Source organism: Fundulus heteroclitus, chromosome 19, assembly GCF_011125445.2.
Source record: "Fundulus heteroclitus isolate FHET01 chromosome 19, MU-UCD_Fhet_4.1, whole genome shotgun sequence".
NCBI classification, from domain to species: Eukaryota; Metazoa; Chordata; class Actinopteri; order Cyprinodontiformes; family Fundulidae; genus Fundulus; species Fundulus heteroclitus.
Window position 1 is genome coordinate 28246078 of NC_046379.1, and position 17631 is coordinate 28263708.

General features: G+C 38.2%; 1 protein-coding gene across 4 annotated transcripts in view; it reads right to left on the minus strand.

Annotated features, from left to right (window-relative positions):
* Positions 1–17631, minus strand: part of slc4a11 (solute carrier family 4 member 11) — a 209165-nt gene that overhangs the window by 95125 nt on the left and 96409 nt on the right. For all 4 annotated transcript variants that reach the window (XM_036150608.1, XM_036150610.1, XM_036150611.1 and 1 more), the window contains exons 2-3: positions 16658–16708; positions 563–679 (exon numbers count right to left, since the gene is read on the minus strand). In XM_036150608.1, coding sequence (XP_036006501.1) covers positions 563–679; positions 16658–16708 — 168 coding nt within the window. The remainder of the gene's footprint in view (positions 1–562; positions 680–16657; positions 16709–17631) is intronic.

A 17631-nucleotide genomic window follows, 5' to 3' on the forward strand; every position in this document is an offset into this window, starting at 1 on the left:
TTATCTGTCTTTTTAACAAGAATTGAGCTTCCATTTCTAACTCTTTCTAAAATATTTTAGGTGCTTTAGTTAATCTAATACAAATTAGGGTTTATTAAACCCTTTAATAATACTTTTTGCGTCACACTCTGCTTTACTTCTATATTAGACAGATACTCTGAGCTGAAAGGCTTTACAAGTTCTGTTTTTAGCACATTGCACAAAGGAAAATCATTGTTGGTGCGGCCCCTACCTTTCCTTTCCCTGTATAAATAACCATCAGCATCTATAAAACTAACTTACCGATGCAGACATATCAAAGGGGTCAGTAAAATAGCCATTAGATTTATTTAGGATCTGAGTTATTTTAAGACCGTAAAAGTCTGCTTTTGATCTTGGCCCCTGTCAGAGTAGCCATTAGCTTTAGCCCCTGAAGCCCAATTAATTTGGATTTACATTAAATTAAGATGCCAAGAGTGATCTACTGTGGGTATGACAGTAATCACAAACATTCTGGTGAAACCTCATTCAAAAAAATCCTGAACTTTTTAAGTGCTCTCTCCTACTTCTCTGCAGGACTGACCTGGCCCAGGGCTGATCTGGTTGTCATACAGGTGGATATCTTCTCCGCAGGCGATCGGTAAATCCTGTCCCTCCTCTCGGCACTCGCTGCCCTCCTCTTGCTCCACCTCCCGCTGCTCTGGGGACACAATGGCACAGGATTTCTGGTTACCAAGCCAGGCTTCAAACTCACCTTCATTTTTGTTCTTATCACCAGAAAAATAAGCAAACAAAGTAAAAAACTACGATATACCACACAATAGTGAAAAATTGCTATTATGTTTTTGTCATTTTAATATCACCTGATGTATGTCCGAATACATAAAACCTATTAACCTATTAACGACTCTACTTAAAATAGTTCAAATAGGTCAAATATATGACTTCTTTTGGAGTACACTGAATTTCAGAAAAGATTTAACAAGAACTTATTGATGATGACTAAACTACCGTAACACAAACGCTTTTTTAATTAAAAATTTAAAACTAAAATATCATTCACTAACTTTCATAGGAGCTTTAGGGTTTTGAATACAAATTTCAGTCTGTTATGGTCACTGAAGAGGCTTACAGCAAATACGCACGGAATAAAATAAAAATATAATTAAGATCTTGGGAAAAACCTTTGAACCCCAAATACTACTAAAATACTTAGAGTAATCTCTCAAGATTATCTAAAGTCCTCTGTTTCCATCAGACCCATCCCGAGTCATAAATGAACAGCTGCTGAGGACATCAAAACCAATAGGGGTCCCAAGAGGACTAGGGTCATAAGAGATGAGTCAAGTGGTAGATCAGCAGTAAACCTGTAACACAACATGTGTGATCTTTGATGTGTAAAATGTCATATGTTAATAAGTGCAGTAAGACTTTAAGGTTTGTCCAAAAAAGATTCTGTTGTTGAATAGATTACCATTTTACTATCAGCTTAGCTATTTCAATGGCACATTTTATTATGGTACAATCAACTAAACTGAAGAAGTAAGGCCAAAGTTGGACATTAAACAGTGGTATGATAGTTGTATGTCTAAATGTATAAATGTTAAAACATGAACGACATGAAGAGGCTATAAGTTTAGCTAAAGTTAAGAACCCCAATTCTGTTTATTGCCCAGAACAGCTTTAGACTTGCTCTGGGGTCCATCATATGATCTTGTTTATCATGGGAGAATGAGGATGATGAATGGGACGTGAAACTGATAAATGTTCCTACAAAGGGCAGCTTAGATCCTCGTTGGGTCATCTGAAAGGCTTCAATTCTAACTTAATGGTAATATATTTCAGACTAGCCTCCCTCAAAGTTCAGTATCCAATCTGGACCCAACTGCAAACCAACCTAGACCTAACCTATGTTGTAGAAAATTTGCAGTAATTGCCAAATTGGACATAGTAAAAACATGGTATAATGTAGAATATGGTAATTTATGCATTTGATCAAATCTGGTGATGTCCCACAATCGAAGTGTCTCATAATTGTACCCTTATGACATTCTCACCCTCAGTGGATGTCATTCTTATTGACATTCACAGTGAAAAAGCAGCAAAGAGAGTCTGCCTTGTCTCTCTGCTTGTTGGTGCCTTAGCAGCCGCTCAGCCAAGACTCAACTCTCTCACTGACTGACAGTCAGACCTGAACCCAGCTGTCTGGTGCTCTGATCATCTTAGTTAAAGATCTCTACCACTAAATTCTATTCGCACACAAATTGTAGGAGCTACAAACAGAACAATTTATGGGCCGAATAATTTACGACAGCATGTAAGTATCCTGCGCTGAAACTTACATTAGTCTGCCGTTTCAGTAACCTTGTCCCTCAGCAAAGATTCTCAGCAAAGCAAGATACAAGTTTACCAAGGACATTTTCTGGACAGGTTTCAAACCCTTCTGAAATGAATGACAGCTACACGTTTTGAGTAAGGTGTTGTTAATCGCAGCTTTCTGAAACCCAGTTAAGCCCACGTGGAGCAAAGAAGAGTCTAGTTCCTCCATAGAGACAAAATATTGGTCACTGGTCAAAAATGAAAAGCAGGATTATTATTGAGCTAGGTATGATGCAGTCAAAAAATACTGCGGATCACTTTATATAGATGGAGTAAAATTTGAGGTGAGCCTTACGCCCAGAACACACTGTGTGATCTTCGGCCATCGCAGACAAAAGATGAGGACTGTGGGAAAACCGTGGAGAAATCTTTGGTTGTGGCTCTAAAGCTGCAGTTTTATGTCACACAGGGAGACAGGTTCTAGGATGGCTGTTTGTGTCTTGGGACCAAAGATAATCTGCAATCAATATCTGACAGTGTCCGATATTTAGAATGAATATTTCACAGCATGACATTTGATTAAACTGACTGTTTTTATTAAACTTATTTGATGGCGGTTTCGTTTCGGATGGATTTGGGACTGAAGAGCAGAGCATCCGGCTGAACAGCTAATTTTGTTTGTCTACATTAGATCCAGCCGGTGCTGTAGATGGATGGCATCCGCTGCTGAAGTTGCCTTTTGTTGTACATCGTAAGTGATTTAGTAGTAAACGGTGATCGTATAATGTGCCCACATCAAACTTGACGTCATAGCATAAAACTATTAAATCTACGTTGCACAGTGTTTCATGGAATAGTTTTATAAGACTGCTAAAATCCCACAGTGTAACAAGGCTGTTATACTTAAACCTCTGTTCCTTAACTTTCACCAACATGAAACCTTGCTTCTGTTTTATTGAAAAAATGCTTTTTTTCAAGAGAACAGAAAGTTCAACATTTAAGAACATTGCAAAATTCTTTGATGGAATTATTTTGATTGCTTTTTTATATAAAACTGTGGATTATTTAATTTTGTAACCATATCGTTTTAAAATTAAAGAATACCACATGTTGGTTTTGTAAAACTTCGAATTCTACAAAATCAAAGAATATTTTGACCAAAACTCAATTGGAATTTTGATGACTAATAAATTCAAATAGCTCGAGGTTCAGGCAGCTCCCTGAAGGCACAGTGTCATATTTAGAACGAGGTTGTGCTCAATGTATCTGTCACTTTTATCTCAGTTGTTTTGATATTAGTATCTTGCTGCCCTTTCAGTTTTTTTCTTGGTGCTGTGTGTAAAAGAGATGATTTGTTGAGGTTTAGAAAGTAATTAAAGTACTGAAGTTTAAGTTAAAGTTTATTATACAACCAGGGTGTCCAGTTACACTTTATTGCCAGAGGCTTAGGGTCCCTGACAAACACAAAGAAAATTCCCTTTTTTCATATCAGTTTTAACCAAAATTTATATATATTTCTTCAAAATCTAACTAACTAACTAACTAACTAACTAACTAACTAACTAACTAACTAACTAACTATTGTTCCAGACACTTGACCTGATTTGGATCAAGGGTCAGATTTGGATATTTCAACTCAAGTTTGAGAACGCGAGCTTTTAACTATTGTGAAGTGACAAATTTAAACTCTTTAGTGCCATCAGGTTTAAAATAGTGGTGGAATAAGATTAAAAAAACTAGGTGGCTCAGAGAAAACTGGGAATAATCAAACGTTTTACTTTTTCAGCATTTCATGAAGAAATGGGTACATTAAACAAAAGCTGTGGGTTTTGAAAGTGACATCACTTTATGGTTTAAACACACACACAACATTTAAAATATGGGCACTTCTGTCCTGCCTTTAGCTTAACTGCAGGAAGTTTTTGTAAATATTTTCTTAGATCATTTTAAGGGACAACATGAAACAGATGAAAGTTTCATAAAATGTAAAGTAGTCAGCGTCCAACTTGTACTACCCAACGTACAAACAGTTTGCTGAAGCCAAGCAGACTACGTACATGGATTACTGGAACCATGTTGTGAGGTCTGATGAAACCATGATAAGATTATTTGATTTGGATGGTGTCAACCAGCTAAGGTGTACAAAGACAAGCGTATCTTGCATACAGTCAAAGATGGTGGCGGGAGTGTCATGGTTTGAGGCTGCATACATGCTGATGGCTGTGAAACATGTGATACAGCATAGTGAAGAGAGCAGAGGAGCCCTTCCTTCGGAAACTGAGGCCCCAGGGCAATAGGGCAGGCCAAAAGATAACGATCCCTAACACACCTCAAAGACGACTAAACAGAGGGTAATGGTACTGGAGTGGCAAAGCTTCAGACCAAAACCCTACAATTTTGGTCTGCATTTATAACAGCCTCATTTAATCTGCTACCACTAAATTAAATAAAATGTTTGTAATTTAATCTCAGAAAAATCTCTGTTCTGTAAAGGCCAAAAAAAACACAGAAAACAAGTTCCTAAGCTTAGAATATTTTTCTGTTCATCCCATTACCTGAAAATGCAAATAATGTGCAAAACAGCTAACCTACCAAATTATGTCTGTAAACCTAAACTGACAGGACAGGCAAGAAGAGCATTACTCAGAGAAGCATTGCACGTCACAAGTCTGGCCTTTATAGGAGAGAGGTAAATAGAAAGCCATTATTAAAAGAAAGTCAGAAGAATAACCTAATCCAATTGGGGGACACGGTGGTGGCAAAATCATGCTGTGAGACGCTTTTTATTTTGTTTTTCAAGCAGAGACAAGTAAATCAAATGGACCAAATGATGGACTAAATTGCAGATCAGAACTTGGGAGCCGTATGATGAATGCATGATGACAATTTATTTAAAAAACAAAACAAAACCTACAGGCAAGGCAGGCAATAACAAGAACCATACCCATGGGGAGCATAAACAGACTAAAATCAACTATGCAATGAACTAATATGGGCAGGGGAACCAAGATCTGACAGAAACAGGAACAAAGAAACTAAAGCCAAAATTAACAAGATCTTAACTGATGACAGGAAACAAAGGAAAGGACAGAATCTACCAACTAATAAAAAATATTAAAGAGGTGAAAACACAAACAGACAGCATGATTCCCAGGAGCCTAAAAATAATCAAAGACCTGCAGATCAAGACAAAAAGAGACACAGCAGGAGGGTCACCTTGCGGTAGGACAACCAACTTAGACATACAGCCTGAGTTACAATTAAACAGTTTAGGTCAGAGGTGTCAAACTCAAGCACAGAAGGATCCAAAACTTAAATCATGCACCATGTTGAGGTCAAACCAGTATGGTTTATTCATAAAAGTAAAAATGCCATATTCTAATCAGACATTTGATCTTGAACAGCTGGAATAGTTTTTTTTGTAAAACGCTTTTATAAAAAAAGAAATTAAATTTAGAGAAGAAAAAGAGGAAAAAAGTTTTGATATAAAAATATCTTGCTAATGTATGGAACTTGCAAAAGAAAAAGAAAAGCAGAACAGAAACAACAGTTGGACAGAGACTTGTTTCCTTTTCTTTGCTCTTTATGCCTTTTTGACTGAAGATGATGCTCGGCATCCTTTTTAGCAACAAGTTCCTTAATGTTTGGTGTTAAGTTCCTGTGCTGTGGAAATTCTGCTTTGAAGGTGCACATCAGTAAGACTGCCTCTGTGTGCCGTCTTGTTCATCTTCATGGTAAAATGGTAAAACTTCATCACAGAGAACAGCTGCTTCCACAAGGAAGTCATACCACACATGCAGAGCATCCGTGCAGCTTGGAAGCAGAGCTCGGACATTGATTCAAGGATGGAGGGAAAAACTGTGCAGGACCCATAACCTTTTATCTTGCCTTGAGTGTACTCAATTTTATAGCTCAATCTGGATGTTTTCAGCTTCTTTCTTGACATCAAAATCAAATGGATTACATAACAGTTCCACACTGTTTTCTACTCTTCAGAAGACAGCAAAACGGCTTGTGAACCCATTATGCAGCGTGCTCAGCTTATCACCAAAATGTGCACTTGGGAACTCAGCAGTGGTAACTTGGTTTGCCATTGTTTGAAAATGTGGAAGTAGGTGTTGCGGTGTATATGTAGTATTAATAAAACTACCTTGCGGGGCGGATATAACTGCATCACGAGCCAGATTGCCTGCGGGGTTTGAGCTTGACATGTCTGGTTTAGATCAAAAAAATCTAATTGGGAATTAGAGTCAGCTCTTGAAAACTGATGTTCACAGTCACAGATGTTTCAATCCCGTCTGACTGAGCTTGACCCATTTTGCAACTAACAATGGCCAGAAATGTCCATCTCTAGATATGCAATGCCAGAAGAGACATACCCCAACAGAGTTGCGTTTGAAATTTGGGTGAGATGTAGTTCTACAAAGTATTGAATCAGAGGAGCTGAATACAAATGCATGCCACACTTTTCAGATATTTGTCTGCAAAAACAAAATTAGGAAAACTAACCTGGTTTGAATTAGTCTATCACATTAAATCCCCAAAAATAATTGTAGGTTTGTTGCTGTAATGTAAGAAAGTATGAAAAAGTCTAAGGGGTGTTAATCCTATTGCAAGACACTTTACACTTTCTTTCCTGTAGTGACGCTGTGTTTTAGAGAATAAATGTGAATCGATTTTTAATTTCAATGCAAAACAAAACTGATCTTTGCAATCTCATCTCACTGATCCGCTGGGAATTGTCATAAAGTGCAACACAAAGATGCAGAAGAAAAAAGGAACGACATGAAAAGAAAAACAGTTCACAGAAAATTAGATTGTTAAGTATTTCTATATCTCAGATAAAATTGTCTTTTAAAAAAAGATTGAGGTCTTGGATGTGTAATATTAAGTTATTTTATCTGGTAGAGAATATCAGAGGACTCATCCTGCAGCCTTATTTGTGAGTCATCCCAGTATCTCCTGCTGACACAGCAGACCCTTAAATCAAATTCTACAGTAACTAGTGGGTTTCCAAATATCATCCAGTGATCGTCATGATGCAATGAGAACAATCTCATACTTTTGCTCTTTATCTGTTGACCTGATCTGTGAAAAGGCCCCAATTTCAGTTTATTTAGTTTGTCTTGCATCAGGATGATCCCTCAGCACTTGACATTAGGTGAACCTGTGTTGTTGCCTTGCCTGCATCTCTTCCAGTCTCAGACCGACCAACTGGGCTCTGACTTTCAAATCACCTTGTGTCAAAGCAGCTACAGCTCAGCAGCAGGAACCTTGGGTTCATTTGGAAATACAATAGCATCTGTTCAACAATTTTGGAATTATTTATTGTCATTAAAATTTTGGATTTGTATTTAAAAGCATTATTAAATATGTAGGGCATTGTTGTTAGTAAGGGGTTTTGTTTTACAATGCTTTCAACATTAATGCATTGTGAATATAGAATATGGACAAGCTGCATGTGAGGCTAACCTCCCTAACTGTGATGAGTTAATACAAAGCATGCAATACACAGAAGGAACAAGAGCTAAGGGCTTAGTTTTGTTTGATAGCAAACCCCTGAATGACTGATGTGAATGGTTCAAACGATAAGCAGTGTTCCACCGCTGCCTTTGAGGTGAGCTCGGAGATGTGACATTCTGACACTGTCCTAACTCCCACTCGGAGGCATGCTTGTATCATTAAAAAGTTTCCAATTCTGTGATTTATGTTATGAGAACAGAACTGATACAGAACTTCCTCCATGTGCTGCAGACCAACTGCTCACATTTGGTGTTTGGCATATTTAGGCTGTTATGTCTTCTAAAATCTAGGTAACTGTACAAGTCATATGTCCGAGCTGTTTTAGTGACACGTACACATTAACAAGGCATGATATAAAGAAAAACTGGCACATGTGAGTTTCCAAAATGCAATCTACTGTGTATGTTTTCAAAACCCCACAGGGTCTAAATTATACATACAAGCTTTAGTTTAGGTTGTAGGTGACCCAGGCAGAGACGGGAAGCCAGTGAAGTGGACGGAAAACGGGGGTGATAGGTTCATGTTTACAGATTCTTATTAGGATCCTGGCATCACTATTCTGAATGTAATGTATTTTTTGTATGTTGTTGCTAGTAATCCTGATGAGAAGTGTGTTGCAATAGTCCAATCCGAAGGGGAAAAAAGACATTGATGAGTGTTGGCTGGAGTTTTGCAATGTTTCGGAAGAAATTTTCTAGATGCACCTGATATGGCTTTGAAAGGTGAGTTGTGGATCAAAAATAACACCAAGATTGGCAACTTTACTCGAAAGAGAAATGTTCTGGCCGAAAAGTACTACTGAGGATATTTTTGTTGTAGAGTACCAATTTGAACCAATTCGTTTTTTCTTTTTTAGCTGTAAAGGTGGAGGGGATTTTGCTGCCTCCATGTCTTTATCTCCTCCAGACCAGTTTTAAAGGAATCAACGATTAGTTGTAAAATTGGACTTTATTTGAGAAATGTCTATTTCAGATGTAAAAACAATACAGTAAAAATACTATAAGCTGTTTAGTTTTTATAAATTTAAATAAACTACTGATACATGGATGTCACCATGTTGTTTATGCTGCAATGCATTCTGGGGAAATGGCGTATACTAGGTCCTAGCACTTAATCCATCCAGCCAAAACAGCAATGAGCACCGTAAAACCTTTTCAGTTTAAAGCAGAGTGCGTTGAAGTTGATGACTATGTAGTAATACTACTACTACTACTACTACTATGACTACTACTACTATTAATGAAATGATGAATGACATATACCGCTCATAGAACTGTGTGACCCAGCAATTAGTACATTGTGTCTGGTCTCAGGTCCAATAACACTTGTTTAGGATCTGATCGGTCCGGTTTCGGGTCCATGATTTCACATTCAGTACTAGCAGTGGCAGTAGCTTCATTATTTAAAGGGGCTTCCGGTGTTGCCTGCCTCTGATATTTCTCCCAGTGTCTTTCGCTCGTAAGGCAGGGGGTTTAGGTGCTTTATGGATAAAAATAGTCGGCATGGCAGTTGGTTTGAGCTTGCGAGTGTAATGCCCACCTGTAGTCATCAATTTTGTTGGTAAAAATTACTCAAAGTCTTTTGGAGAGAAGTGTTGAGAGCTCAAATCTGGGTCTTTTGGAAGTTGTCTTCTTCCAACAGTACTCTTCTTTTTTTCACGTGGGAAGCAATCAAGACACCACACTTTTTCTGTTGTGCTTTTTTGTTTTGAAATTATAGCCAACCGTGACACCATGTGGCATTGTCTAAATTTACACCAGTCAATCGTAATATGATAAAAAACACCTGAGTAGTGTTAACCTTCCTGTGTTAACTGTAGGTTCCAGTCCAGTAGGACCTAGGGCTGGACGATATAGAAAAAAAGCTTATCGATTAAAAAAACCCCCGCATATTGATCGATATCGATAAGTATTGAAAATATTTAAAACCATATTTTATGTGCAGCTCTGCTTGGACATTTTATGATATTGCTAAATGATTTAATTTCAATAAAGAACACAATCACAGAATTCCAATTAAATCTTTATTTAACCAACTTTTTAACCATAACAGAATTTTTTTAAAGAAAAATAACTTAAGAGACCTGAGTTATGTCATTAAATACTGACAAAGAATAAACTAAAGTGACCAGTAAAATGACCAAAATAAATATACCAAATAAATAAATAAAATAGCCTATTTAGGTGGGAATAGTACACTAGTTACTCCTCATGTTTCATAATTGAGAGGCTGACGAAGGGCTGAGGTCCGAGGTTGTGGCGTGCAAGGACACAGATTGCAGCTCATTTTGCACTGATTCCCGGCACTCCCACATGGTTTAGGGATCGCTGTTAGAGAAAACTTACGTCCCGGAACTTTATATCGTGGATCAAGAGTGGCGAGTAATTGTCTGAAGCCAGGTTTTTCAACTGCAGACAACAGCAGCATATCCATCACTATGAAGCATGTTACTGCATGCGTGATGTCCTTATGCTGCTTGGACGCTTTGTCATTTTATCACAAAGAAGGTTGCCCAGTTTAGCTGCTATACCTGCTTTGTTTTGGAAGAACTTCCAGAAGATTCCTACCAAGACACGGAGTCGCGTGGGGCTGACACAGCTCGCGCTGCTGCGGGTGTGAGCGGCTTACGTGATGAAACAAGTTGGTTGTGTTACCAGACTTTGTTTTTACCGGTTCCTTGCAAGTTTTACAAATCACTGGTTTATTTCTGTCAGACTGGCGAACTAGTAAAACCCCGTTTTGGGATAATTTCCTCCGCCGCTCCTTGCTGCGACATATTCACATGCTCTGTGTTGTGGTTTGAGAGGGCGGCGCTTTGTGACGGCGTGCCTGGGTCCGCGATTACGATTGGTCGAGAGGAAGTAGTGACTGTAGCATCAACTAATATGTTAGGCTGAAAGGAAGGAAGGAAAACTGTCTCTATATCGAAGTTTTATCGACCCTATTTTTTCCTATCGCACCACACGTCTATCGATTGATATATATATTGTTATTGAATTATTGTCCAGCCCTAGTAGGACCTATCCACATTAACCCAACATGCATTGCACAGGTGAAAAAATGGCGACCTCCATGGGTGAAAAATATAACAAAGACTATACAATTTTTTAATTAATTATTTTTACGTATCACAAATGGGAATTTTTAAGTTAATTGGAAAATGACAACATATTTAGGCCCATATGTTCATCTAATCATGGATCCCTTTAACCATTTATTCCATACATCTCCCAATTGTTTATGTTGGAATTTTTCCCCAAGCTCATTGTTCTGTTTCTTTCTATTCTTCCAAAACCAGTTTTGAGGTGCAATTGGGACCATGCTCCTGCTGGAATACCAAATTGGGTCCAAGTTTCAACTAACTAACCTAAACTGTTATCTTTCGATTAAAGTCAGTTGGTGGGAAACATCACAAACATTCCAGGAACCAGGTAGCTCAATTCAATCATAAATTGTAGGAGGCTTAAACACCAGAAAAGTAAATCAACAAGAACTGAGAAGCTGCAGACCAAGAAACAATAACCAGATCCAAAAATCAACACATTTTGTTATGACTGAAATCTGGAAATACCCACACGGCGAAGCCAAATGTCACCTAGAGAAAAATGTATGATCATGTAAGACAGAAGTATTTGGGCACAACAGCAAAAAGGATGTTTTGAAAAGGTCAAAATTAGGCTTTCAAAATAGGAACATTGTACCAGCTGTCAAGAACGGTGATGGTAGCATCATGCTAAGATCCTGCCAGCGGTGCTGCTGCCTTGTAAAAATTAATAATGAGTGATGTGGGCTACCTCTAAATTTTTCAAATTCACAAAATCAATAGAAAGATGATTGCAGTTTGAACACAAGAGGGTGTTCCAAGAGAACAATGGTTTCAAACACACATAAAAACTGGTTTTGTAAAGGTTAAAGCAGGTTGCCATTCAAGTTTCTGCAATATCTACATATATTTTTTTTGAAGTTTTTATGGCACTAGTGGCTTGTTTTTTGTACAGTGGGCTGACAGGAAAGGGAGTACGAGAGAGGGGAGAGACATGCGGCAAAGGACCACAGGTCGAAGTAGAACCTGGGTCGACCGCGTCGAGGACTAAGGCCTCCGTACATGGGTCGTGCGCGCTAACCACTGCGCCACTGAAGCACGCCCCAACAATGATATCTAATTTAACCCCTTTGAAAATCTGTGGACCTCACTGAGACTATGACGGAAATCAATGAATTCAAATAATTTAGGCAACTCTTTTATTCAGATTGTGGATAAATATCCAGCCAGAATTATACCAAGAGCTTGTTGGTGGCTAATTGTGGTGTATTTTGGTAAATACTAAACACTGCTGGTAGGTGAATATATAATGTTTTGACCTTTTGAGAATTTGAGGAAATTTGTGTCATTTAAGTTTGATCTTGTATTAGTCCTGCATGAAAGAACGACATAATGAACATGGAGCTCATGCTAATGATGTGTACACGTAAAACACTGACCATCACCATGCAGAGGGACCACTTAAACAGTGTAAGACAGACAGTACATTACAGTTGGCCTACAGTAAAAATATTTAACATACCGACATTAATCTCCCTTTGCTCGTCACATACCTTTGCTGAGATTTTAGTTTCCAGACCAACCTTTGCTAATGAACCCCCACAACGACGGCAGTGGGCAATGCTTACATACCAACAATAATGTAATTGCATTCATATTTTGATAAAAGGTTCCCTAATAAAGACAACCATGCTCATCTGCAGCAGGGAGCCTTCTGTGAATCTGCTGAGTGAATCGGTGTATTACAGGAAGGGAATAATTGGCTGAGGGAGACAGGGAGATCCAATGCAAGCATATTCCATCTTAACTGGTAAGGCTGCACATGCTAATTGGAAGTCTCTCCTTGGCTTGAAGGTAATGAAACTGCTGTTATACCAGACAGAGTAAAGTTCATTATTTATATCCAAATGCAGCATAGTGTGAGAGCTTGGAGCAGTTTGCTGCTGTTTTAATGCTCAAGCACACCTTCTTTTAACTAGAAGAAATGCACATTTATGGTATAAACAAGTTTTTATACATCTATAATGTAATAAATGAGAAACTGGGACTCTATTCAAACTGCAGCTCTGAACAGATCCCTTATTCAGTTTTCCCATTTTAAAACATTGTGGACCATTATTTTCATTAAAGCAGCTCGTTTATGTTTTTAGGCAAGTCAAGGCAAGTTTATTTGTATAACACATTTCAGTAACAAGACAATTCAAAGTGCTGTACATGAACAGAACATAAAGGAAAACACAGAGGAAAGTACTGTATTTTTCCGATCATAAGGGGCAGAGGATTTTAAGACCCATGGTGAATTAATGTGTCAATGTGCGTCAATGTACACATATAAGGCGCACTGGATTATAGGGTGCACTAAATATTCTTCCCAAGTGTTTAATATCATTCCACCCCTTCATGAACACACCTGAGCAGGAGAGCTATCCGTCTCTGTCAGGAGGACAGAGTACTTGGACTACACTGCCCAGTTTCTAACACAAGTCCAAAATAAATTTAACATTTGTATTGAATTAACTTACTAGGTTTATTGTTGCTAGCGATATTCCTAAAATTCCCACACTTTCTGCCAGTGGGACGAAGCGGCAGAACGGATGGTAAAATGTTTTGTTTTTTTCCAGCAGGCTCCCACTGCAAACACTGTCAGTGAGAACAGAGATGGGCTATGATGCCACGTGTCCTTGCGACTGCCTGCTTGGAGCAGCTCAGTGTATCAAGCTCAGTGTCACATAGAAAACAGATCGATGTAAAGACTTCTTTCCTCCGAGAAGTTTATAGTGTGACATGTACCTGTAAGTGTGGAGTCCACACAGAGTTCACCTTGAGTGAAGTACGCACGAGTATGTAGGGGCCATTACATGAATGCATTTCTAGTTTAGACATTACAGTCAGGCAGTCTTGTAGACTGCTCAGGGGTCCGATCAGGTAGTCCAATCAGTGTAATACTCCGAATATCCATTGAGGGTAGGGGCTTCGTTGCTTACCAAAGTCATACTTACACATTTTAACAGATTTCTGAGCACATTGTACCACATAAAATCGGTCAGTAAGCGCAGCGGTAATCATATATAAAGCACACCGGATTATAAGGTGCACCATCAATATTTGAGAAAATGTAAGGATTTTAAGTCTGTCTTATAGTCCAAAAAACACGGTACTTTGCACTGGAATAGTAGCAGTAGATCAATATATGTTGGACTACAAACTTAATCTAATGCAGTTTTATTTCACTACAACAGTTTGAATTGACATCAACTTTTAACGGCTGATCTAAACAAATAAGTTTTTAACCTTGATTTAAAGCTAGAGTCATTGATTTTTCCAAAATCTTCCCCAAGTCCCTTTTTGAATAATTGTGCATGTGCAAGACTGTCTTACCTTGCTCTTCAGGGGGATAGCGTGAAAGAAAATCTACCAAATCCACTCTGGTCTTATTTCTTTCTACTGAGACCTTCCTCTTCTCCTTATAAACGTGAATGTGGTTCGCTTCTTGTGACTCTCAGCCATGTTCACAGTATACAGTGAGAGAAGCGGCACTACAATGAACGGCTAACCGCTAACCTAGCCCAGGGGTTAAAGCAAAAATAATCAATTTGACTGAATTTTTTTTCCTAGTAAGCCCATATATTCCCAGGGCCGTGGACGTCATGCCACATCATGTACCACACTTGCTAATTGCTTAAAGTCAACTTTAACCAAATCTGGTAGTCCTAAAATATGCATTGACAGTCCCTGTATCTCCCCCAACTTTCAGCTTAAGAGCCTTGGCGTTATCCTGGACAGCCCTCTCCATCCTCTCCTTCACTTTCCACATGCATAACATCACCTGGTTAACTTACTTTCATCTTTGCACCATCAAGCTCTTCCTTCACACTTCACGCCAAACTGGTTCACTGTCCACTCACCTCTCGCCTTTACAATTTCAACTCCCTTCCCTCCCTGTCCCCCAGAAAAACCTCCATAGACTGCAACTGGTATGAAGACAGCAGCTTCATCATTACATCATCTATTTCACTCCTGTACATTAACTCCACTGGCTCCCTGTCACATTAAATATAAACCAATCCTATGATCATAGAAGGCCAACCACAACCATGGACAATGCAGGACACATAACCAACACTATGATGACGTCATATATTTTAATTTAACACAGATCGCACATTACAATAATCAGTCTAGCCAGTTTCCTATTATTGCACAGCAATTCATTATCACAACTCACGACTTTACAAAAAGGCATTATTTAACTTTTTGAAAGTTAATAAAACTGATAATTAATTAATTATTAATTTATTAATAAACTCAGCGCAATTCACGCAGAACGAGTGGAGCAAGAGCAAAGCGGAGCCTGCCATGACTTTCGCAGGACTTAAAAACCTGAACTTTTGTGTCAGCTCGCGTCACATCAACCAATCAGAGACTGGATGTGGTTGTGAGAAACGGTGAAGGAGCATTGTACAAAGCAATTGTTAAATCAAAATGGAACATAGAAAAATTAATGTTGACATGGAATGAAGTGAGGAATGCTCTTTAGAGGTTTGTGGGTGGCTTTATAGGTATACTAAGTATGATTTTTACCTTAATATATCCTCTTCTAAGTCCGTATGATGGTAATCCAAGTTTTTATGAGATGAAAAACCACATTTGCAACATTCCATGCCTCCGCCTTGGAGGCGGTCTTGTGGCTCTGTTCTCGTGGTAACACAAATAGCTTTATGGCAACCCAATGTAAAGCCATTGGCATCAATAACAGTGTTACCAAGTCTGCTTATTTTAAGTGACATCTGGCTTGTTTCCTTTAAGTCTCTTGTAAATTTTGTGAGTCGCTCAATGAACGTGCAGTTTATTGAGCTTGTTTTTAACCGTGACGTCTCTTACAAACTAAGCCACTAGTGTTCTCTCCCTCTCTTAAATCAATTTGTTCTTCAGGTGATAGATGGCCAGCTTTATAATTGTGTTTAGACGCCTTTAAAGGTTCAGGTCTGAGTCCATCAGTACAGCCAAATTTTTTTTACTAGGTGAACAACTGAAGCTGTGCTAACTCTTGATCGCTCCTCTATTGGTCCAAAATGACTACTTGAGTTTTGTTTTTATTCAATTGTAGAAAAGTTTGGCATATCCATGAATTGATTCCTTCCAATCATTTACTCTGCGCTTGAATGGGTTCATCGTCACCTGATGACATGGTGAACTAGAACTGCGTGTCGTCTGCATTGTTATGGTAACTTCTGTTGTTGTTTTTTACCATGTGAGCTAGAAGGAGCATGTAGATATTGAATAAGAGGGGACACAAGATGGACCGTTGGGGAACCCCACATGTGATTTTCGTCGTCTCTGATGTAGAGAGTTACCTACTTACACAAAAAAGTCCCTGTCCTTTAAGTAGGATTTAAACCAGTTGAGTGCCGTACCAGAGAGGCTGACTCAGTTTTGCACTAAGGTCCAATAGTACCAGTACAGAGGTTCTTCCACAGTCTACATTTATATGGATGTCATTGAACACCTTAACAAGTGCTGTCTCTGTACTGTGGTGAGCACGGAAACCTGATTGAAAAACATAAAAGTGGATGGTCATTGTTAAGAAGTTATTGTTGAAACACAGCTTTTTCAATAATCTTGCTGATAAACGGGAGGTTTGAGATGGGTCTATAGTTCTGCAGTAGTAGTAAATTGTTCTTTTTCAACATCAGTTTGATAATTGCTGTTTTTAGGGCCTGGGGGAATCCACCTGACAAAAGGGAAGCGTTTGTTATTTGAGGCAAATCAGAAGTTTTAGTGCATCAGACTCACCCATTTCTTGAAAGAAGTATCCATTCTTGGACATCCCAGATGGAGGCGCCTCTGCAATAGAAGCACAGAAAAAGAAAGTGACTATGAAGGGAAATTTGAGCAACAATAAAAAGACCCAGGATGTAACCCCATGTGTTGTAATTATGTAGTAATTGTTGATATGGGAAATGGTTATAAATACAAATTGGCACCATTTCAGTGCTTTAGGGCTGGTGTGTACTTGGAAAAAATTCTGTTTCTTAGGAACAAACATTTCCCCTCTATCAAAAATCAAATGGTATTCATTTAATCTGACTCATGAAACAATCTGCCTCCTGAAGGGCAACAACATCATACTGAGTACATACAGGAAAACTATGCAGGATCTGGCAAAGATTTGCATGCTTACTAAATTCCTTACAGTTTTATGATTTCACTTAAAAAAAAAACACCCATTAACTGTTTGCGTAACAGAGGCAAAACAATTTGTTATTCCCCTGAATCATAGGTCTGTATTTTAATTCCAGAACTTCTAAATACAAATTTCTTGCCGATTTTAATTGTTTTAGCTTTTTTGTCACACTGAAATGTGATCAATCAAATGTCAACATCAGATGCAGATAATAATAATAATAATAATAATAATAATAATAATAATAATAATAATAATAATACATCAAACTTACTGATTTATCTGGACACTTAAAGACGTTTTACAAAATTTTAAAAACAGAAATATACGGAAAAGCATACTATAGAAGCGGGCAATGTTTCAAAGGTGGAAGATAACATATAAATAACAAAAATGGTTTTAAAACTATGATTAAATTAATTATGCATTATTATGCATTAAAGCTATCCACACCAACTTGACCCAATTTCATCGGCCCCTTGTTGCAATTTCAGCGGCAACAAACACCATTGAGTATTTGCCACATCTGGTTATGTGTCTTTTACATCAATGTTGATGCAGTTTCACTTTAGAAAGATTTATT